The following is a 23,473-nucleotide window of genomic DNA, read 5'->3' on the forward strand; positions in this document are numbered from 1 at the left end:
TCTCTTTAAATACTACAAAAATTATAATATGGATTTTGGGTTTATAGACATTAAATAATTAGTCTAAAATCATCAAATTCTAGATTTAGGTATTACTGTTGAGAGTGAGAATTTTAGGGAAAACTGGGTTTGGAAGGAAAGCTTACCAACATTCTGAATGGGAAGGCCCATGCCATCACCCATGTGAACTTGTTCTGAGCCATAGTAAGGTTCCTTCCGAGTGAAATTAGACTCAACCGCAGTACAATGACTGGTCGCACCTGAATCAGGATACCAAGCTGGATCAACAACCGTATCAGATGTTGCCAAATTAGCTGATTGTTTGTCTACATTAGCAGCACCAACACCAGGAAAATCCATGTTGAACCTCTGATAGCATCTAGACGCAATGTGACCAAGTTTTGAACAAAGTTGACAAGTGGGACGAGACCCTGAAGGAGTGCTAGAATTTGATGAAGAAGCAAACGACGATGACTGAGTACCTCTGGAAGATGCAGAGTAGTTGGTGTTAGAGAAGCCTCCACGAGGAGCAACAGTAAATGGATTCCAGGCATTCCGACCTCCACGACCAGAAACTGAAGGAGTAGAGTTGTAGCGAGTCCTATTATCATGAGAAGCAGAGAAGGCATGAGTTGTACTCCCCTTGCTTCGGAAAACACGATTAGAAGCCATATGAACAGAATCCAAATCTTTATTATGATTTTCCATTCGATGCTCTTGAGACAAGAGCAGAGATTCAATCTCAGCTACAGTATATGGAGTATTTCTTGAATTGACAGAAATGACAAATGTATCATAATCGGATGGCAAACCTTTGAATATAGCTGCAACATGATCTTTAACAGAGATATGGTGGCCTACAAAACCAAGACGATCCACCACAGACTTGATACGAAGGAGGTACTCATTGATTGAAAGCGAGCCTTTCTTGAGATTTTGAAGCTGAGTGACAAACTGATCGATCTTGGCAGAAGTCAGAGTAGCAAAATAGACCTCAACCGCCTTCCAAACAGCAACAGACGTGGCATTGCCAACAACACGAGTGAGAACACCTTCTGTCATGGACGAAAGTAACCAGGAGTAGAGAAGCTGATCTTGAACCTCCCATTCCAAGAAACGTGGATTGACCGTGCCAGAAATGCGATCAGCGTCAGAAAGATACCGTGCAGGGGAACAAAGTCAGCAGAGATATAATCATGAAGACGATGACCTTTGATTGCAGAGAGAACTTGAGGACGCCATAACAGAAAATTATGTTGATCCTGTTTGACTGAGATCTTATGCGAAAACACAACTGGATGAAATGGATCAGAATGTGTGGAGAATGAACGATTGGTAGTCGCCACCGTGTCCGTCGTCGGAGAATCAGCAGAAGCCGCCATTGACAAGGAGAAGAAGAACAAGATTATAGAGAAGCGGAAGCAAGAAGAAATATTAAAGTGAAATCTCTGACACCATGTTAAGAAACTATAACAGAATGAAAATGAATCTCATATATTGATCAACTAGAGACAAAGCTCTATATATATACAAGAGATAACTGAATACAAATACAGCTGTACAATAACAGAAATGGTTACAATATGTAACTAACTAACAGACTAAGAACAACTCATCTAACAATTACGTGTAACTTTTGAATTTTTTTGAAGATTATCGCCACTAATTAGATTTTTGTGCTACGTGGATACTTAACGCACAGTGAGTAATAACAGTTACACCAAGATTATAAATTTAAATATTATTACGTAAAAAATTTTTTAGAGTATTAAAGTATGACTCCCTATGTAAACTTAAAACCTTCCATTATTTTGCTTCCGAAAAAAACCAAGAGAAAGTGCTAGCAAAAAAAAAATGATATTCTTATCTATAACTATGACAACAATGTCTTTTAACTGTACATTTGGTGAGTAAAAACAAGAGAGTGCAATTTTTTGAATACAGTTTCAACAGAAGAAAATTCAACATCAAAACCATAAGTCTGCCCTCCATACTGAGCATAAAGGTACTCTTTTGATGACAAAAGTGGAGGCAGAATTTCACACAGCTCCGGCAAACTTGAGATAGGTGGTGAAGGTATGTCTTTTTTCTTCTTCATTGAGTAATAAACATCAGCTAAAAGAAGCCACACAAGGTCAGGATCAACCGAAGCTAGTCCGGAAAGAGCGTTCACAGATGCATCTCGCAGTCCAACCACGCCACTACAAGCTATCCCCACCACAAGACCACTGACCTTCTTCAGGACTACTTGCAATGCCGAAGCGCTTCTCTTATTTCGGGCCAAATCAGCAATCATGTTCAGCACAGCAACCTGAACTTTCAGGCTGGAAGTTTCGGCCATCAAGTCTTCTGAAGAATTGGAAAAGTTTCGGTAAGGAAGTTGTAGAGGGATCTTCTCTTTCTTCAGATTGGTTCTATGGAACGGCGATGAGGAGAGAAGTTTCCAGAAGTGGGAACCGTTGGTTTGGAAGCGACGTGAAAAGAAATCACCTCCACAAATTTGGACAACATTGCTTACCACACTTAAACATCGACGAACAGCCTGAGTATAGAGAGAATTGGAAAGGATTTGATTTCATCAGTTAAATATAGGTGTTATTCAAGGGGAAGTGTAGAGAAAGAAATGACTACTTACCGCTGTGTTCTTGTTTTGAACGCCTACAACTAAAAAGGGCCATATCTTATTCATTGCTGGAAGCAACCTATTCTCATCAGAACCTTCATCTGCAGCATCTAGAGTATCTTGAAGATGATACAACGAACGTGACTGGATTGCTTCTTCTATTGCTTCTTTAGTGCGTTTTTCTTGTTTATAAGCCTCTTCAACTTTTGCTAATGCCATAACACCTTCCTTCATATTTGGAAAAGCAAGTATTGAAAAGAGGAAAAAAAATGTCCCCAAATCTCAATGTTAACAGTAAGTCAGCTTTCTTAAGATCGTGTTTTTGGATACATAGCATCTTATAATGTTAACATCAACTGATTATCTTTGCAAGTTCACATTCCTAATAATGGAATTATACTAAGCTAAGCAAAGGATCTACTTAGAGTTCATGTTAGTGGCTATCTGGTTTTAAATGCACCATTCATTACTGATTGGGAAAATTGAAAAAACAATGGAGTAAAAATATACCTCAACTATATCCAGGGCCACCAAACAAGCTGCTTGATTTGCCAAAGCTAGTAGTGGGGTTGCAGCCGTAATACATGAACCGGCAATAGATCCAACAGTTCGTCGATATCTCTTAGAGTCATTCAACTTAAACATAATTTTCTCCCATTGTTCTACACAATACATCACCATTAAACTAAGAAACAACAGATTTAAAGTTGCATTGAAATTCACAATTAAAAATAAATATAGCTTAATAGAGAATGAAAATAAGTATGAATGACAAAGACTTCTTAAAAAAAAACAGAAAAGAAGAAAGAAAGCATATATATATATTCAAGTATATAACATATATGGGATCCAAGAAAATCATTTTCTTCTCTTTTCACCTGTGTGTGCGTGTGTGTGGGTGGGTGGGTGAGAGATAGAGAGTTTTAGGTTTTAACATATAAAAACTAAACTTCAAATTTAACAATAACACCATAAAATGAAAAAAATAATAATAGAAAAGTAATAACCTGTTTCCATGTCAGCCGTATCAATGTCAGAATTATCATGTCCTAGAGCCTGACTGGATTCTGCTGTTTCATTCACTTCGGTATTACTTATAGAATTCACGTAAGTAAAATAAGACTCGGCTTGTTCAGGCAATAAATGAGCCTCGCGCCTGGCTGCCTTGGAAATTTCTAAAACAGCCTAGAAAAAGAAACAATGAGTATAATATTTGTACAAGACCAGACACATTAATTTAGTAGCAAAGGTTGCATAAAGAGGTTAAATAACTGAGTCCAATTGTGAATTTTCAAAAGCAGTTACATGTTTTCTTGACAGACATAAATTTTGTAGCAACTGTTGCATGTGGAAATGTAAACAAATAAATAAGATAATAGCTTTCACAATTTAGCAAGCACGATCAGAATAAAATGTAGGAATGAACATACAATGATCAGGGAGTCACCAAGATTTGAATCTATTAAAAATTCAAGCCAAACATGGATTGAACAAGATTGCAAAGGCAGTAAATGTGGACTTTTCTGGTTAGATTTCTATTTCCAATCTAAAATAGTTAGCAAATCTTATTTCTAGCAAAAAATGTAAATAGGTTAAGAACCATAGTTCTTTAGTGTAGCTCCTAGAAGATTTTTGAGCATCAACCAAAAAGACAAAATAATATGTGCGAACTAGTGATACTGCAAAAACATAGAAGGAATAAAAAATAACCTTTAGAAAGGGAATAGTTAATTCAGGGTGTTGGTGCCTGCCAAGAATTTCAAGTTCCAGTGAAACAGAGCGCATCTGCAAATATCAAATCATGAATATTATTAATTAAAAGCATCCATTCACACGTTGAATTTAATATAAAAGTGATTATAACACCACGGGGACTCAAATACATAGATACAAATGAACACATCAAATTTTTTGGAATTATCTTCAAATAACTGAATTAAGTTATGACTCTTTAAACAAAGAAATACATCCACCATTTTTAGAATGGAAAGAAATCTCAATGAGGCTTCAAGACCAAGAACCAGTTAAGTCCTTAAACATCAAGTCTAGAAGGCATACCGGTTCCTCCAATAGGGGCAAAATCTTATTAGCTACTCCAATATAGGAAAGCATAGCAGCAAGCACACTGGGGACATGAGGATTAAGATCCAAATGACGTAGTTGCCGACAAATTGAATCAATCACATAATCTGCATTAGCCAATACTAGGTGCCCAACCTATAAAACAAATGGAAAAGACAACAGTATCTTTAGACTCATAAAATGTAAATAAAATTCTACCACATACATATACTGTCGAATCACTCCAGTTACAATAGAGTCATAAAATATAATGAATTCTGATCACATAACTTATAGTTAGATAGCACTTGGGGTTGAGGTAGCCTCAAGTGGTTGGGTGAGTGTGTGGGTGTGCGTGAGAGTAAGAGGTTTGGGGTTTAAACAGCATCTGGGACTAACTAAAAAAGGGCTAATTGTTGCAACCCTTACCGTTGGATTGCCAGTTGTAGCAGCAAGGACATGTAAAACAGCATCAGCGGCACTCCTGACTTGATAATTTGAAGAGGTAAGATGCTCAAGCAACAAATACAAAGATGAATGGAGAAAGCCACTGGAAGAGTAATCTTCTCCAAGGCAGATATTAATGATGCCTATTCCTTCTATAATAACCTGTTGAAAGACAACAAAGCCTTAATCAGTTTCCATGTATGCTGATAGAGCTATATGACATAAAATATGATTTAGCAATGTTATACACAGCAATAGGAAGACTTCTATTACTTGATGTAGCATAGCTGTATCACGAAAGAAGTATAAAGAGATATCTCCATCTTCATAATCAGGTTCTAAAACAGAAGATTTGCTTTCTATTGGAAGATCCCAGATTTCAGGGGTTAGATATTCATGTAATATTCTACCAATACAGTCTATCAGATGACTCCTTGCACCCTTATCATGTGAAACTTTCCACTTTGATTTGGTAAACATGCTTTTATAAGGCTGACTATCAGACAACTTATCATCAATTTCTTGAATCTCATTTTCCTTTTTCCATGACTTTTGAAACCTCCTTGCAAAATCATTATTAGACTGATCTGATATACCAAATATCATCTCATTTAGAATACACACTGCAGTGCCTGCCTGACGTAGCAACTGTCCTGAGCCATTCCTATTATACCAGGACTGCCAGCACTCTTTGTTACATTCCTTCATACGGACTTCAGAGACCAACTTCCGCAAGTAACCAAGAGGAATTTCTGTAATAAGTGACAGATGCATTCCACCTCTAAAGTCTAGAAAGAAACAGAAATCAAATTTGCTATGTAAGTACAGAGGAAAGGACAGCAGCTGAAAGAATTTCTTTTATACAAAAAAATAATAATAATAACTATCCAAAGAGATATTACCTGCCATTAGAGATGAGCCTACTAGTCTTAGAATTCCTGATAGAGCCTGGTATAGTTTTAGACTTCCAACATAGACAAACCAAGGAGGCATGCGTGGGAGCTCATAATTCTTATGGGTATTTTCCTCTTGGTATGTTACTTGTTTTTCCTGAATAACTGCAGACTCTGAAATTTTAGGAGCAGTAGACATTATAGTCAGGCGATCACCAATCAAATTAATTCCACCTTTCAGCTGTGCAACAGAGTCAAGGTATCCTACCGAGGATGTCCTCACAAGCTTGTCAAGAGAACCAGCAAATACGGAATTCTGACTCAAACAAAGGGAAAAGACTTCCAAAAATCGAGCAGCTGTTACCTAAATATGATCATTGAGAATTATTAGCATAAAGAAAAAGCAAAGGACATATTCATCTAAGTTGTAACTACATATACAATTAGTACATACATAAGACTAAAATCCACTATCATGAAGGAGGAGCAAAAGAGTAAGAAATAAAGCAGCATCTTCTAAATACTGTTCAAAGGGATAATAGCAACGGCTCTGGTCCATTTATTTGGTTTGTTCATTTAAATTACATATGATTTATCACAAGAGGATTGAAATTGTGTTGCCAATCTGACCTTGCTATACATCTGATTTTATGCCATATCCATCAAATACCCAATTAATAAAATTCACTAGGCACACTAATGAGTTCTGTTTACATCATACGAAAGGAATCACATACAGGAGACTGAAGGAGGCGATCCACCAAAAATTGAGGACCAGAGTAATATATTATCACGAGTAATTGTTGTGCCTGTAAAATTGCTAGAGATTCATCATTCCCAAGCACCATTTTTGGGAGCCTATCGATGAGTCTGGATTAAAATAAAAAAAAAACTTATTTATGAATGAAATAAAAAAAATAGTCAGTTTATTTTAGTAGAAGATACTATCTCCAATCAATGAAGCCCAAACCTGCTAAAAATCTGAGTAAGATCATCCTCCAAATACTTTTTCCCAATCGACATGAATGAATTTTCAAGAAAGTCCTGTGCTGCTGCTGACACCTCTACAGAATCATCAACAACCAAGGCACATAAGCACTCCTGCATAGGGGCAACAATCAACTTATCATTTGAAAAAACACAAGCTCATATAGTATAAAGGGCCTAGAAATCTAGATTTCCATAGAGCATATCACTTTTAAAATACACATCTCATTTTCTTTAATAAACAGAAAATAAACTTCTTGTTTTAAAAAAACTAAACCATCTAAGTTTAAAGCTTACCAAAAGCATCAATCTGCTGTTTTTCAGTGTGCAACTGCACTTAGATAACAGACCCTGAATAGCAGCTAGGAGTCCTTGTCTCACTCTTTTTGCTGGATGAATGCACATCTGAAAATATTTAATAATTTACTGATCCTTAATAAGATTTAAAATCGCTTCTTTAAAAAATGATAATAATCCAATTGCAAAATACCACAGCCCACAAAAATTACTAGCACGAGTTCAAAGGTAAGGACGTTTTACATTTGGAAAAGTTGCACTCAATAGTTTATCCACATGAGCTGAAGTTTTCTCAATCCATTCTTTTGTCCGATTCGCATGCAAAGATCCAATTCCCTTGCCAGAATTGGTTCTCTGCCCATTCATTTCAGATTCAGGAGTAATCATTTTCTTGACTTCAGCACTCGATTCTTCCACAAATGTGCTTTGACCATGAGCCTTAACTGGCAAGTTTCGGAGCTCCTCCATGAAAGATTGAGTGGATATAGACTGGTTTGAAACAAAATCAGTAATATCCATGGAAGCATTAAGGCTACACATATTAGCATCATCTTGCAGAACTATCATGAGAAACTCTGCCAGACCTCTAAGTACTTGGTCAACAGCTTCCACACTTCCAGCAGCTCCACTAGCCATTGATTTTGAGGCATGCAAAACTTTTGCAAATTGACTAACAACGCCAGGTAAAAAGAAAGCCAAAGCATCAGCAGTACCAACCTGTACCAGTACACTAAATGAAATTAACTTGATTTTTTACAAAATATTTAAGAGCTTAAAAGGATAAGGTAAGCTTATAGAATTATGAATAACATATTTTTAACTCACTAGACCCAAAGAAATATACAATATTTGAAAAAGAAAAAAAGAATACCCTTAAAACAAAATTCTAGTCTAGTATAAGCTTGCACTCCCTATTTCTGGTATAGGGTTCACTCACTGACATTCAGATCAAAAAGTTGGATGTGACTCACTTTCCATTTAGACCTTTTCAGTTTTCCTTCTATAACTATTTGAGTTAGAGAGTAGAATACTTAAGTTTTATGAATTTGCAACAAAAACAAAAGCTTTCTTAAACTTGTCAAGGAAGCACCTTGTTTTGAAGGAAGGATGAGTAAGAACTAGAATTAGAAAATGAAGCCACAAACAGACAGGAACAAGCACAAGAATGAAATATTGTCAAATCTCCTAATAGTTATCACTTATTGACAGTCACAACATTACCTTAGCAACAAGTACACGCAGGGTCATAAAGGTTTCAATACGAAACTTTGCACTGCCTCTATGTCCTCGGGCCGCCTCAGTTTCTGCAGCCTTTTGCATAAAATCAAAAGGACATTAAAACTTAATAACTAATCAAATTTCCCAAATAATCAATTGCTAAGTAAAGCAATTTCACATACTTGGAGAAGAAGAGATAGCCAGTGTCCAACAGCAGCTGAGGAAGCTTGAGACTGAAGAAATGCAAGTAAACAATCATGTTGTTCTGAGTCATACTTTGCAGATCTAACAGGCATAGATTTCATATCTCTGCTTTCCAAAAGCATAGGCAAATTAAAGGCCTGTTTACAGGTGCAAAACTCATCAGAGCACGGGAACAAACTCAAAAGTAGTGCCCTGAAACACTTCACAACTCCTTCACGAAACTCTTCTGAAGCATCAGATGGAGAAAGTAGAGCCCCATTAGTCAATTTTTTCAAGACTACAACCATCTGTTGAAGGAGATTACACATTAGACTTCAGATGAATTACCGCATTTATTAATAATAGAAGTCCTAACGATAATGTATAACTATCATCTGCTACTTAAGCCAATAGAAAACATATACAAATCAGGTTAAATGGCTTTTTCAACATGTACCTGTTCCACAGAGCCAAGATGACACTTAATCAGAAGTTCCTCCAGACACTGAAGCACACCTTCTGCCACGGCATCACTCACTTTATGAGGTACTTTTGGGTCATTAAATTTCTGAATTCTTCCAGAATCAACATTCTCTGGGGATCTGCAGGCAACTGCAGCATCCAGTAGAAGCAGCAACGGAAACAAGGTATAACTGAAAAGGCAAAGAATATGTTGGCCATAAAAATACAATCAAATAACATGAAAGATGTTTATACTGACATTTTTGAAATTGGCAAAGTGAAAGGGAAAAGAGCATAATAACCCCATAGACCAACTTTTCATTCCTTTTTTTTAGCAAGTCTTTTTCACTACACAAGCTCAACAAATATATCAAATTTCTCAATGTGTGCAACTTGAGAAACGAAAATTTATGGTAATTTAAGATTGAGGTTGCTGCCAACAACAATTCTAAAAGTACCTGAGCTACAGGGCATACATATTGCTCATACACAACATGCCATATATTGTCATCTTCAACAAAAAACAAAATAATTGGCATTGGCAACGCTCTTAAACTCTTACAAATTAATTAGAGCCTAATGAAAGTCTCATCCGGTGGTCAACTAGCCTGATCAATAAATCCAGAAGTGGGTTTAGCGTGAAGAAGCAGAACAAAATCATCAAAAGTTAAATATATTTCTATTGGTCCTTCCATAAAAATCTAGCTGTAGTTGAAAAGAAACTTAAAAAGCTTCTATACGATGTCCATGACCCTGAAAACTAACCCAAAATCGCTCAATACACACACACACAAAAAAACTTCAAAATATTTCGTTTTTATACATCAAAATGGACAGTGAAAAAATTAAAGTTATGCCTTTCATTGTAAACTTCAAAACAAGTAATAAAACTAGTTTAAAGAGTCTGAACAATAGTTTCCTTAAGTAGGTTGATACTCGAGAAGTTCAATGCATCAAACCACAGAAGACTGACTAATGAATATGTATCAGTACGGGTAAAGATTGAACATGAGTGCATAGTTTTTACGGGCTAAAGAACTCACTCGAAGAATGGCTGGAGAGCATCGGGTGGAGATTGGCGAAGGAATTGAAGCAAGGAAGGGATGGCAGGGGAATGCTTCTTTGGATGTTGGAGAAGCACAAGAAGCTCTAAGCAGTAGGGTTTTAGCTGCTCGAAGACACCGCTTTCCATTCTTTTCCCTTCATCGTCTTCTATGGCTTCCGCTGGTTCTTGGTAATCGTCGATTTCCACCATTGTTGAGAGAGGGAGGTAAGAGAGACCCGAACCAAAACGAGGGAACTCTTTCTTCTGATTTCTTCCAGAATATTGTCGTTTCTTTATGATTATGTCGTTTATATATTACTGTTATTTACGACTTTTTTTTTACTTTAGACATTATAATGTCGTTTTTGGTACAAGATGTCGTTTTTTACAATAGAGGGAAGGCACGGTTTATTGTCGTTTCTTCTATATTATATCGTTTTTAAATTGTTGTTTAATAGTTATGTCCTTTTTAATTTGACACATTTTACTGTCGTTTTAATGATATTATGTCGTTTGACATTGTTGTTATTTTTGTGCTTCCTACTTTGAGACACACTTCATTGTCGTTTATATTTTTTATGTCGTGTTTTATTTTGATAGGGAAGCCATATTGTCGTTTTGTCAATATTATGTCATTTATAAATTGTTGTCAATGTTTATGTCGTTTTCTATTTACTTTGAGACAAACTTTGTTGTCATTTTTCAATATTATGTCGTTTTTTTCTTTGAGAAGCACTCTTTCTATTGCCGTGTCTTTTTTAATTTTGAGAGAGAAGACACGCTTTATTGTCGTTTATCATTGTTTTGTCGTTTATAAATTGTTGTTTAATGTTTATGCCATATTTTTTTTTACTTTGAGACACACTTTATCATCGTTTTGTCAATATTATGTCCTTTATATATTGTTGTTGTTTATGTCGTTTTTTTTAAAATTTTTTTGTAGAAATGAATATTTCATTAAAAATAGTTCTTTTTTTACTTTGAACGCACAAATTTACCCCTTAGAAAAAGGCACAAATTTAGACCATGTGTCTCAACTTTGGTCGAAATTTTATTATTTTATTATTGTTTTATCATTGATATAACTTTGATTTATATATATATATACATTTTTTTAACTAAAATTAGAAAGATGATAAAAAAGAAACATTAAAGTGTTGCGATATTTAAAATATAAAAATAGTGGAATTAGATGAATCTTTGGGCCATCTAAAAAAATTATATGTAATTTATTTTAAATATTTGTATTAATATGCGCATTCTAATAACATGTAATTTTTATATTTTACCCTATCAATTTATATACTATTCATGTACCACTTCGACAGTAGAAAATCATAGATCCACTATTAATTTTAGGATTATACTATTTTAATTAAATTTTTTATTTTGGTTCATTATCTGTGTTGGATTCTGTGTTTTAATAAATTATTTTTTAGACTCTATATTTTGTAAAATAGTTTATATAGATCCCTAAACTTAATTTTGATAATAAAAAAAATTGAATAAAATAACTTAGTTTGTCAAGCAAAATAATTGTATATTTGTTCTGAGTTATTAATTTGGTAAATTATTTGTGATTTTAGTTAAAAAAACTTTAATCAAAATCAAATTCAGGAGTCTATTTAAAACATTTTACAAAACATAAGATCTAAAAAATAATTGATTAAAATACATAATCCAACCAGGTAATGAGACAAAAGAAATAATCCAAAATAGTATAATCGCTTAATTAATTCTATACTTGCAAATTATTTTAGTTATTATCTGGTATATATCATAAACGTACATTGGACAATAAAAACTATATATATGTTAGATTTTCGAAAACTCAAAATCAACTTGTAAATTCACTAATATTAATTTTTCATTAAAATATGATTACGATCTAGGACAAGATGGGATTCATAATTAATATTAACTCTACAAGTTTTAATTAAATACGCAATATTTCTTTTATATATTGTATCTTTTACTCAGATTGTTTAGATAATATATATCGTGTACAATTTTATTTTTTATATAGTCCAATATCTAGTGTAGTGCTAGTATTCACCATATTGTTTATTTATTATCTTTTATTAGTGTCACACATTTTATTTTACAATATTGAATTGAGTGACTCATACATTAGCTATATATTTCTATATTACTAATTCTAAAAGAAAGATATTTGAGTTGATTCTTGCCCTTTGTTTGATCACTAATTAACATTAGTAATTGAGTAGACTAGAAAAGTACTTGAGTTTTTCAGATTGTGTTTTTGTCGATTTTTTCGGATTTAGATTGAACGAGATAAAAAAAAATTAAGGGTCTGATTGGTTCGTGATTAAAAAATTGTATTTTCAAAAAATGTGTTTCTAAAATAAAATTTGAATTTATAGTTAGATAATATGTTTTTGAAAATGTGATTGGTTCAGTATCTGAAAACTGTTTTTGAGTTTTAAAAAACTGAATATTTGATTGGTATGGAATCTAAAAATATAAAAAAGTGATAAATTTGTAGGATTTTAGGATACAATAATTTGAAATAAAAAAAAATGTGATTTTCTTACTTTTGATTTTATAACACAATATTATAATACTGATTTGAATTTTATTTTAAAAAGCATCTTACCAATCACTTATTTTTGTAAATCCCACTATTTTTAAATTTTTTAAATGATAAAATTGAATTTGAATATTCTACCGAACACACCCTAAACAACCTAGTTGATTTGGTTGAATAAATTTTCCCATGTAAATTATGCCGGATTTCACTATCAATGTTTTGGCATTGGTAAAACTCTATTACTTAAGTGAATTATTGACTCGATAAACAAAATAAAAAAATGTTTAACATACCTGATTATTACGTTCACGAATCGATTGATTTATTTGATAAAATCCCTATCTCGGTAAAGAAAAAGAAATTAATAAAAGAAAACGTTGATAAAATTCTAACTTAAATGTATAATATATAGCAGCAAAAGTAGACCAAATAATAAAGTTACTTTCACTTTTGTTTGGTGAGATCCAATTGTAAAAGTACACACACAAGTGTCAACATATTTTACCCCAATTTTCTTTTAACAAATTATGTTAATATGATTTCTCTTTCAAAAAAATATATATAATTGTTTTTATAATATAACTATAGTTGAACCTAACTTATATACCATACACACTACTTTTGTTTGACTCAAACACTTACATTAAATCTCCCACGTAAAAGTCAATAGAAGGAGTCGTAGTTTGGCTTAACATTTCAGCAAATAATTTGGATTCATATATCTCAACTGTCGATCACCAAACACTGTACTTTCAAGTCAAGATAATAAAAACTTTGTATTTTTTTTATTAATATAAATGTCAGTACATTTAAAGTACGTGTGAGAACATGTACTCTATATATATATACCTACCCACTAGTAAATATGTTTGACTATATAGATATAAAAACCATTGAACAAGTCAAAAGACAATACAATTTCACTATGTATTTGTTTGATATATATATATATATCTATAGATATAGAGGCTAGTCTATATATAGAGCTAACTAATTGTATTTTGCTTACTTTGCAAATAAGATGAATGAAATGGACATATCAATCAAAATAATCCACCATTACATCAAAAGAACCTAATTTAAAGTCACTTACTAATTACTAATTTATTATTATGATTATAAGATGATTTTGTATCTAACTTTGTGACAAATTGGATGGATAATCTGACTTGGCCTCTATTACGTCATGATGATGATACTGAAAGAGATCAGCTTCTTGTCGTACATCTTGGATTGCAAGGTTTTGATTGTCGTTTTCAGTAGTTGAAACTCCTCCTGCCTCTAATCCAAGCTCATTTTCCAAGTATCTAAACCACTTCTTAGTCTCATTAATCTCATCAGAGCCATAAAATTGGTCATCTAATACCCCAAAACTTGAGCTCTGACCATGGTCATGATCACAAGTAGTAGCAGCAGCAGCAGCCTCAGAGCCTTGTACTAATTGCACCACTTCATTATTATTATTATTTGGCTGAATAGTTGTGCCTAAGCTATCTAACATGTTCCAAAAGTCATAGTCAGTCTCCAATGGAATAATAGGCTCATAATAATAATCTACCTCTGGTTTATTCACTTCTTCTTGCAATAATAGGCCACTAACATCATCATCATAATAAGCTCCTTTGAAATCAAATAGCAAATCCATGTCCACTTCTCCTTGATGATCAAGCTTTGAAGCCCCAACTTGATCACTATTGTTTGACACATTTGAATCATAGGAAGAAGCAGAAGAAGTAGTAGTACTTCTTGTCATGACCAACAATACTTGTTCATTTGGCTCATTTTTCTTCCTATCATCATCATCATCTTGCTTGATTTTGTCTTGGATTTCCTTCTGATCATCAACACTACCCTTCTCGTCCTCCTCGATTCGAGCCCTCTTGGGGGGCGATTCGAGGTCGAATTGGCTCCCATGCTCGGGTTGTTGTTGTTGTTGAACACTACTACTTCTCTTGTTACCACTAGACAAAGTAGTAGTGCTAGACGAAGAGGAGGAAGAAGATGTTATGGAGGAGTATTCTTCTTTTGATTGATCATCTCCTTTATTATTAGGGTTGGATTGATCGTCATCTTTTGAGGACAATCTCTTTTTCAAGTGAGTGTTCCACACATTCTTGATCTCATTGTCTGTTCTTCCTGGAAAATGGGATGCAATTTTCGACCACCTATTCATGAAAAAATAACATTTATTTAATTAATACATATATATAAATAAAATAAGTTTATATATAAATGAGTAAGAGATGTTAATTACTTGTTTCCTAAGGTTTCATGTAACTTCATAATGGCTTCCTCTTCTTCTATAGAGAAGTTCCCTCGTTTAACATCAGGCCTTAGGTAGTTAATCCATCTCAAACGACAACTTTTCCCACATCTAAGTAATCCTGTAAAAAGACCAAAATAACCCCACAAAAATAATTTAATAATAATGTTATTTAATGATTAATTGTTAACTAAGTAACCAATTAATTATTCAAAATCATGTGAACGAAAATCGACATGTTTTAATTATTGTTGAAGAAACATTTTGTTGCTTATTGAAAAAAACAAAACACAACAAAGATAATCAAATATCGTGTGTCTAAATTCTTTTCAATTTGTTTATTTTCGTGGTTTGAGTTAAATGTATTTATTTGACAAAATAGTAATCGAAAAGTAAGTGCAGTGTTTGTTTGTGTGAGTTTGGTCGTTGATGTTGAAAATGTTGAAAACGACACCAAACTCAACTATATATAACCATGCAAAGACTCAATGTTTTTGAGTTCGATTATGACACATACGATGTGACTTTAATAATAATAAAAAAAAATATTATGACATTTTCTTTATATGTTGGTAAGATATTCCTAACCTTAGCCATATCTATGCTACAATAATATATTATTTATTTAAGCCAAAGATATTTTAAAAAATATATATAAAAAAAATTGCTTTTTGGGTTATGTTATCTGAATTTTTATGGTAAATATAAAGAAGGGAAATAATTAAATAGCTTTTTCTATATATATATAGTATTATAATGTTTATTATTATTGTATAAGGAATGACAGCAAGGTTGGGTAATCACACCTTGATTTTTTAGTATATATATATATGAATTGTCCTAAAATATATGTATATATATCCAGAAGAGAATTTGGTATGATGTTATTTTCTCTTAAAGCCAGATATATATGTTCATTTTTGGAGATTAAAATATAACAAAATTAAAAAAAAAAAAAAGGTGATATTAAGAAGACGTTTCAAACTTGAATAAATTTCCAACTTATTATTATTCTAAGGTAAAAAGTACATATATTATATATATATACATATAATTCAAATGAGTGATGATACCATGTACTCTACGTTATTGACTATATATGAATTTCGACCAATAAAAACAATAATTGATTAATATTGCCAAGTAATTATTAGCTCAGGACAAACAAAAAGCAATACATTATTCGATAATTAATGACTTCAAAATACTTTTTTATTGAATTTATAAGACACACGGCCATGAGAATTTGAATAAGAAGATGAAAAAGCTAGCCAAAACAAACAAAATAGATCACTAAAACTATCAATCAAACTCCAAAATTTAACCAAATGACTCATAGAGAAGAACATAATAATCTGTTCTTAATAATTTGAAGAAAAATCAAAGACCAAACAGATTTTCTGGGATTTGCAGAAACAATATAACATTGTCTCATGGAGAATTATGATACCTTATGAAGATCAAACAGTGAACGATAGAAGAGAATTAAGAGAAGAGAGAAATGGCATATATGTATATATTTATATATATATATATATATATGAAATAAAGTTCAAAAATTGAAAGAGAAAAAAAAAACCCACCAGCTTGTTTGGGGAGAGCTCTCCAGTTTTCATGGCCATATTTTTGGATGAAAGAGATGAGTCTCAGGTCCTCAGCTGGGCTCCATGGACCTCTCTTGACTTGGCTCTTATCACAGCATGGTGCTCTTCCTCTCCCCATGTCTATATCTCAATAATAATAATGATAATAATGACCTCTTTTAATTGCTCTCTCTCTCTCTCTCTCTCTCTCTCTATATATATATATATATATATATATGAATACCTAAAAGACAAGAAGAGATTTTGTTTACATCACATATTTATTCATGATCAATATATATATGTGAGAGTGTATCTGTATTTATATGGGTTTTGGAGAGAGAAGAAAGAAGTATTATGTTGTTATCTTCAAAAGCTCACAAGGGTCATGCCTCAAAATGGGGTACCCACTTTGATGTAATAAATAGGGGAAAAAAATAAATCCACCAAGATTTTTTGATATATCCCAAATTCCCAAAATTAATTAATTATCCCATATATTTGTCTTTTATTATAAGTAATTATGCTGCCTCCTAATATAAATAAATATACATATATAATTCATATGTGTGGTTATCATTATTATTTGAGCATTATTATTAGTCACCAATAGTGTCTAACACCACCGTGAAATGAGATCATATAAGTGATTAGTGATTTTTTTTATAATATTTATTAAATTAAAATATGTAAAACATGATATTAAATTTTAAAAAATATATGAGATATGATATTAAATTTCATCAATAACGTATATAACTCGTAATAGTATTGGACACCATTAAATATTTCATTTACTGGTTTTTTTGTCAATGATAATGTGGTCTGCGATATATCCAATGATAGTCAACATATTGGACTGTTGATAAGATCACAACCATCCATGGAAAAAATATGATTTCGCATCACTAGCAATGTTTATGATCTCATCATTCTTATATAATTATTATATATTTTAATATTTTTAAATACTTCCTCCCTTGGATGTATATATTATTAATTGGTTCAGCATGGAAGACTTTTAGGGGTTTTCATCATCAAAGATTCAAAGCTTTTGGCCCCATGTCTCATTTAAATATATAGTATTGGATATTATGTTCTCTACTTCTGGTAAGTTGTTTATATGAGAAGGATTTCTTACCTGTTTAAGATTGAAATAATATAAGGCCAAAATAATCCATACAAGGGAAGAGAGAATGAATTAAGTACAAACACACAAGTGTCAAGCTAATGATATCCCCAAATGTCATGTTTCCCTCGTATTTTGAATTTTATCACCATTATGGTTCAGCAGAAGTTGTCAAAATTATTTATTTGGGTTCATATTATGTAATATTATTGAAAGAATGTCAGATTTTGTGGCGTTGATGAACTCATCGGTATTGGGTATTTTTGTGAGGTGAGCACTGAGCTGTGAGAGAAACCTAATCTAAAAGGATTGAACTTATTCAGTTTGAATTATTTTTTTGAGGCTTTGAAAATGTTGCTGGTCAATAAATGTTGTAGTTTGGTCCCTTTCTATCCATCTAGCTACCACTTTATTCTCTTTGAATAGTATGCAATCATATAAGAACTAGTGCATACATATAAGAACTAGTATACAATACAAAAAATGAGGCTTCTCCCTGTGTGTTTTTGCGCCGGCAAAAGCTGTTTGATCGTTGCCGACGCATTTTTGTGCTGGCAAAGGCTGATGGCAAATATCCATCAGTAATAGGATTTTTATCAACGCAAAACAAATTGCGCTGGCAACCGACGCGAAAATGCACTGACAAAAAAACGAACGTACCGAGGAAAAAAGTTTGCATGGAATTATAAAAAATACTTTTGACTGAGTATTTTGGCGCCGACAAAAGTCTTAGCCTTTGCCGGCACAACATCATGCCGGCAAAAGTGAACTTTTTTGGCGCCGTAAAATTGCACTGACAAAGGTTGTGCCGGCACAACAATGGAAACATTTATTGTTTTTAAACAACAAAATAGTAGATAAATGCTTAATATACTAATATTTTCGGGTGTTATATCCACCAACAACAATAAAAACACTATCAACGAACTAGGTTAATTTTCAACATCACTTAACATTTCGAATATTTAAACACTTAGGGTTTAACCAAATGATTTATAATGTTCATAATTACTTATAAATACTAAATATTTATAATCATTTATGAATTTGGATGACATACAAAAATAATTATAAGTCACAATAGTTGATTAACTCACACAATCAATATGATCACTATTAGTTATTGTTAATTAATTATTATAAGTCGAAAAATAAATATTTATTTAACGTTCCAACAAACTATCGATACGGCTTTATATATCAACATTGAAACGTACATATATATATCATAATAATAATAATAAGTAACATTAATAATGTTCATTGAGAGCAAGATTGTAGATATTCATAAACTTTGTTTGTAATCAAACTGTTTATTAGACCTATGATAACAAATAATTTTAAAAATAACCATAACCGTATGGTTAGATAAGCACAATCGACAATGATCACAACACTTTAACCATAATAGTTTATAATTACAAAGTTCATTAGTATTGTCGGTAATCTTAGAACAATCTAACGATATTATATCGTTGATTAGATGTTAAATACTCATTAATTTATGAATGATACTACAAACAACTTAAATCACTTCAAAAAATCTTTAAAAATTGTGTATTTCTATTATGTAATATTTTTGCCGGAGCAATTTTATCTTTTATCGTTTATGACTTTTCACTACTAAAAATAAATAGATTTGGCGTGGGTTAAAAACTGTAGCTTTTGCCATTTGCGTCAGTTACAAAACTGGCGTCTATTCAGGTGTCGCGATTGGTATCATTAAAGGTGTCGGTTTTACACTGTCACTAAACTTAAAAAAATAAAAAATAAATTCTAAAATAACGAAACACCACAACGAACCCAAAACCACCACAGAAAAAAAACACTGAATAAATCAAAACTCCCAAATCAAATTTACTCCACCCCCCCGAACCACCACCTGCACAAAAATATAGAAAAAAAATTGTACTTGAGAGAAATATAGAGAAAGAGATCGAATGAGAGAGGAGGGGAACTTACCCCCGAAAATTGCCTCGAACCACCACCACCACTCTGAACCACCTACTACACAAAATCATATAATTTTTTTTTTTAATGTGATGAGAGAGAGATAGAGATTGAGTGAGATAAAGGCAGAACTTATCGGCGGCCCCCATAAGTCATTGCTACCACTGCCTCTAACCACCACAACCGCCCCAAACCATGATATGCAAAACAAGAAAAAAAAATATTGAAGAGTGAGAGTGAAAGATATATGGAGAACGAAGGAGAGGGAGAAAAAAGAGTGAAAGCTTGAGAGAGTGAGAGAATGAGAGGGGGCCGTTGCTAGTAGACAATGAGAGGGTTCAAGATATATCTTAGGGTTTTGAGGGATAATGGGCTTCGACCCATCTTTTGGTCTTTTTTTTTTATATATATAATTAGTCCATTAGCGTCGATTCTAAACCGACGCTAATGCATTTTTTTGTTTTGGACATTTTTAATTTTTTTATTTTAAGTTCATTAGCGCCACTGCATAATCGATGCTATTGATATTAAAATCGTCGAAATTGATATCAGTAGCGTCTTTTCTAAACTGACGCTAATGGTCTCACTACAAAAAATGTCCCGGCAAAAGCCCTATGGGTTTTACCGACGCAAATTTGCGCCGGCAAAAGTCCGCGACGTACCCCTGTCGATAATGGCACTTTTGCCGACGCAAAACGTAATGCGTCGGTAATGGTATCTTTTGGCGACGAAAAAATGCGCCGGGAAAATTTTTTGTCACGTTGTTGTGGAAAACACTTTTAGCGGCGCAAAAATGCGCCGGCAAAAGATGACTCTTTTAGTGGCGCAAAATTGCGCTGGTAAAAGATGTGTCTTTTAGTGGCGCGTTTTTGTGCCGGGAAAGGTGTATATATGTAGTGAAAGTTGAGATTTTTGCCGACGTAATTTTGCGCCAGTAAAAGTATTTTTTAAATAAATATTTTGATTATATTACTAATTTTATTTTCAATATATTAATATTAATTAATAAATTTTGATTTTAATATATTAATAATTATTTAATTTTTTAGCAATATTATTTAATTAGAAATAAAATTTAAATTAAAATTTTATAAAAAAATAAAAAAATTACAACTATTAATATTTATTATCTCCACCAAACATGAAAATATAAAAGTAGTTTAGTAAATTAAATGTCTAATAAATTAAACTTTAAATAAATAAATAAAGAGTTCTACAAATGAGTACTGCTCGCTTTATTATCCCCGCCCTCGTCAGCATCATCGTCCTCATCCGGATCCTGTTCTTGTAAGCCGACAGTAAAACCAGGAGCCAATTCACCAACTTGCTTCAACAAAGCACTGAGCAGGATATCTTGACGCCGTTGACGACTCTCAAGTTTAGTTGTATACTTCTTTAGGTTATGATTTTCTAGCATAATGTCCTGAGTTTGCTGCAAAATTGTGTCCACTTCAGGTGGAAATTGCCCGGAAATTTGAGAAGTTGACGAAGATGCTGCCCTCTTTGCGCCAATTGCCTTCAACCTAGGCAACCCCCCAAACCCTTTCTTATAACGCGAGCGGGGTCCAAGGACATCCGTGACAATATCCATATCAGGCGGGAACTGACCGTCGACATTATCGCCGACACAAGAAGCAGCAGATGATACAGGAGCCGTACTCTGCGATGCTCGACGCTCGGTCATCTCAGTCTGCACAATAAAAAGCACGTAACTCGAATTCCAATATAACATTATTTGAAAACCTAACTTATAAATTTTTAATATAACAACATATAAAATATAACTTTATTATCTATCTGCCAACATCCTATCATTAATAACTGCAGACCAGTGATTGAAAAAGAATGTAATTAATTTTGTTCCTGTATCAGGGAGCAAGTGGGCTAAAGTAAATTTGGTCATGAAAATCCATATCTAAATCAAAATCATGAAGATGTTGTTGATATATACAGTAAGTGCAGTTAATTCCATTAATGGAGAATTTACGTCTCTAAACATATACATAAACTATATTTGCATGTTTTTTTTATTTAGATATGGATTTTCATGACCAAATTTACTTTAGCCCACAAGTTCCCTAATACGGGGACAACATTAGTTACATTCTTTTTTTATCTTAGTCCACAATCATTAATCAAAAAAATATTGGCACATAGATTATAAAGATTAAATTGTTAAAAATTTAATTAATAATTGACAACAACCAATTAATAATTAATATTTATTAATTATTTACTAAACTTTTTTAAAGTTTAATGATCATAAATTAGTTAAGGTTATGCAACTTACATGTTTTGTCGCCGCTACATCACTAATCCACTTATCATTCTTCTTGTGTAGGTGCTCGAATGTGTCGATCATGCTCGGAAGCTCGCCAGAAGACGGATCCATCTAAAAAAGCAAATTATTTAAACAGTGTGACCTTTATAATATTTTCGTAAATATAAGGATATAGGTTATTATAATTTACGTGATCATAAACATGGGCAACGATGAATTTGGAACCGTGTCCTCCTGGTATGGTCATTTTTGCTCGAGCTTCTTTATTTTTCTTCGATATACGCTTCAAACAGAAAATAATACTCATTAATCTAGATTGTAATTTTATAGTTAAAAATTAATGTAAAATCTACAGCGTACCTGCTGAGAATCAGAAGCCCAAAAATCGCATAGAATTGCCCAATCAGAAGAAGTAATCGACCCAAAAGGTTTTGACTTCGCTCTCTCGTTGTCCACCTTTCCTCCAACCTCTACCCACTGTTTCTTCATCGTGTGGCGCCAATCAGTCAAATGCTTTTGCATTTGTCTTACCATGGCATCGTTTATTACTGGATTGTCTTGTGGATAAATGAATTTATCCTAAAATCACAATTAAATTTGGAATTTGTTAAAATATTATGAAGATAGACAAAATATTTAATAGTGAGTTATTAAAGGTTTAAAAAATGCTTACAGATAGCCTCTTTCGAATAACTTGGATATCAGCTGGTCTTACTTGTTCCCAAGCTAGTGTAGTTGGGGGTACGGTGTTACGCAAATAACGAGCCATGTAATTGTTGAACCACTTGCCGTACGTTTGAATAGCTTTTCCAGTTTGTGCATCAAACTCTACTTTCAAATGGCTAACTTTTTTGGTGGCCAGCTCCTTCTCGATATTGGCACCGTAATAAGCTCCCCTGCCCCTCTTGGAGCCACCACCTGTGTCATTACTTGGTTCGGCCATTCTACATTACAATATTCATTAATTAATTAATTCAAATTATGTATGTCTGTTGTTTTTTGTTATAAAATTAACATTTTATTCGTTATGGTCTTTCCCAACCTACCCTATTCCAACTTAGTGGATCCCTTGGAGATAGTAAGCAGTCATGTACTTTTCTACATTTTTTCAAGATGTTTCTCAAACATCTTGAAAAAATGAGGAATAGTACATGAATACATTGGCTATCCCCAAGGCATCCACTAGGTGCATGTCTATTACTTTTTATTTATATATATATAAAAAATTAATATTTTATTACTTATGGTATTTCCAAACCTACCCTATTCCGATCTAGTGGATCCCTTGGAGATAGTAAGCAGTCATGTAGTTCTCCACATTTTTTCAAAATATTTCTCAAACATCTTGAAAAAATGAGGAGCAGTATATGAATACATTGGCTATCCCCAAGGCATCAACTAGGTGCATGTCTATTGTTTTTTTATTATAAAATTAACATTTTATTACTTATTGTCTTTCCCAACCTACCATATTCTAACCTAGTAGATCCCTTGGAGATA

At 32.9% G+C, this 23,473-nt stretch overlaps 2 protein-coding genes across 2 annotated transcripts; both read right to left on the reverse strand.

The window, feature by feature from the left end:
• Nucleotides 1-1,846: 1,846 nt before the first annotated feature.
• On the reverse strand, nucleotides 1,847-10,474 carry LOC133829920 (uncharacterized). Its single transcript, XM_062259761.1, has 17 exons — nucleotides 10,215-10,474; nucleotides 9,167-9,362; nucleotides 8,709-9,017; nucleotides 8,530-8,619; nucleotides 7,552-8,025; nucleotides 7,309-7,416; nucleotides 6,995-7,125; nucleotides 6,762-6,894; nucleotides 6,034-6,388; nucleotides 5,405-5,919; nucleotides 5,114-5,293; nucleotides 4,682-4,840; nucleotides 4,334-4,408; nucleotides 3,631-3,808; nucleotides 3,134-3,285; nucleotides 2,636-2,851; nucleotides 1,847-2,542 (listed from the first exon to the last, which is right to left on the reverse strand). The coding sequence occupies exons 1-17, from the start codon at nucleotides 10,424-10,426 to the stop codon at nucleotides 1,892-1,894; spliced, it is 4,134 nt and encodes a 1,377-aa protein (XP_062115745.1). The 5' UTR covers nucleotides 10,427-10,474; the 3' UTR covers nucleotides 1,847-1,891.
• A 3,053-nt stretch (nucleotides 10,475-13,527) lies between these two features.
• On the reverse strand, nucleotides 13,528-16,997 carry LOC133829921 (transcription factor MYB63). Its single transcript, XM_062259762.1, has 3 exons — nucleotides 16,614-16,997; nucleotides 15,022-15,151; nucleotides 13,528-14,932 (listed from the first exon to the last, which is right to left on the reverse strand). Exons 1-3 carry the CDS (start codon nucleotides 16,750-16,752, stop codon nucleotides 13,903-13,905), a joined length of 1,299 nt encoding a protein of 432 aa, XP_062115746.1. The 5' UTR covers nucleotides 16,753-16,997; the 3' UTR covers nucleotides 13,528-13,902.
• Between the last annotated feature and the right edge of the window lie 6,476 nt (nucleotides 16,998-23,473).

The sequence above is a fragment of the Humulus lupulus genome, chromosome 4 (genome assembly GCF_963169125.1).
Source record: "Humulus lupulus chromosome 4, drHumLupu1.1, whole genome shotgun sequence".
NCBI lineage: Eukaryota > Viridiplantae > Streptophyta > Magnoliopsida > Rosales > Cannabaceae > Humulus > Humulus lupulus.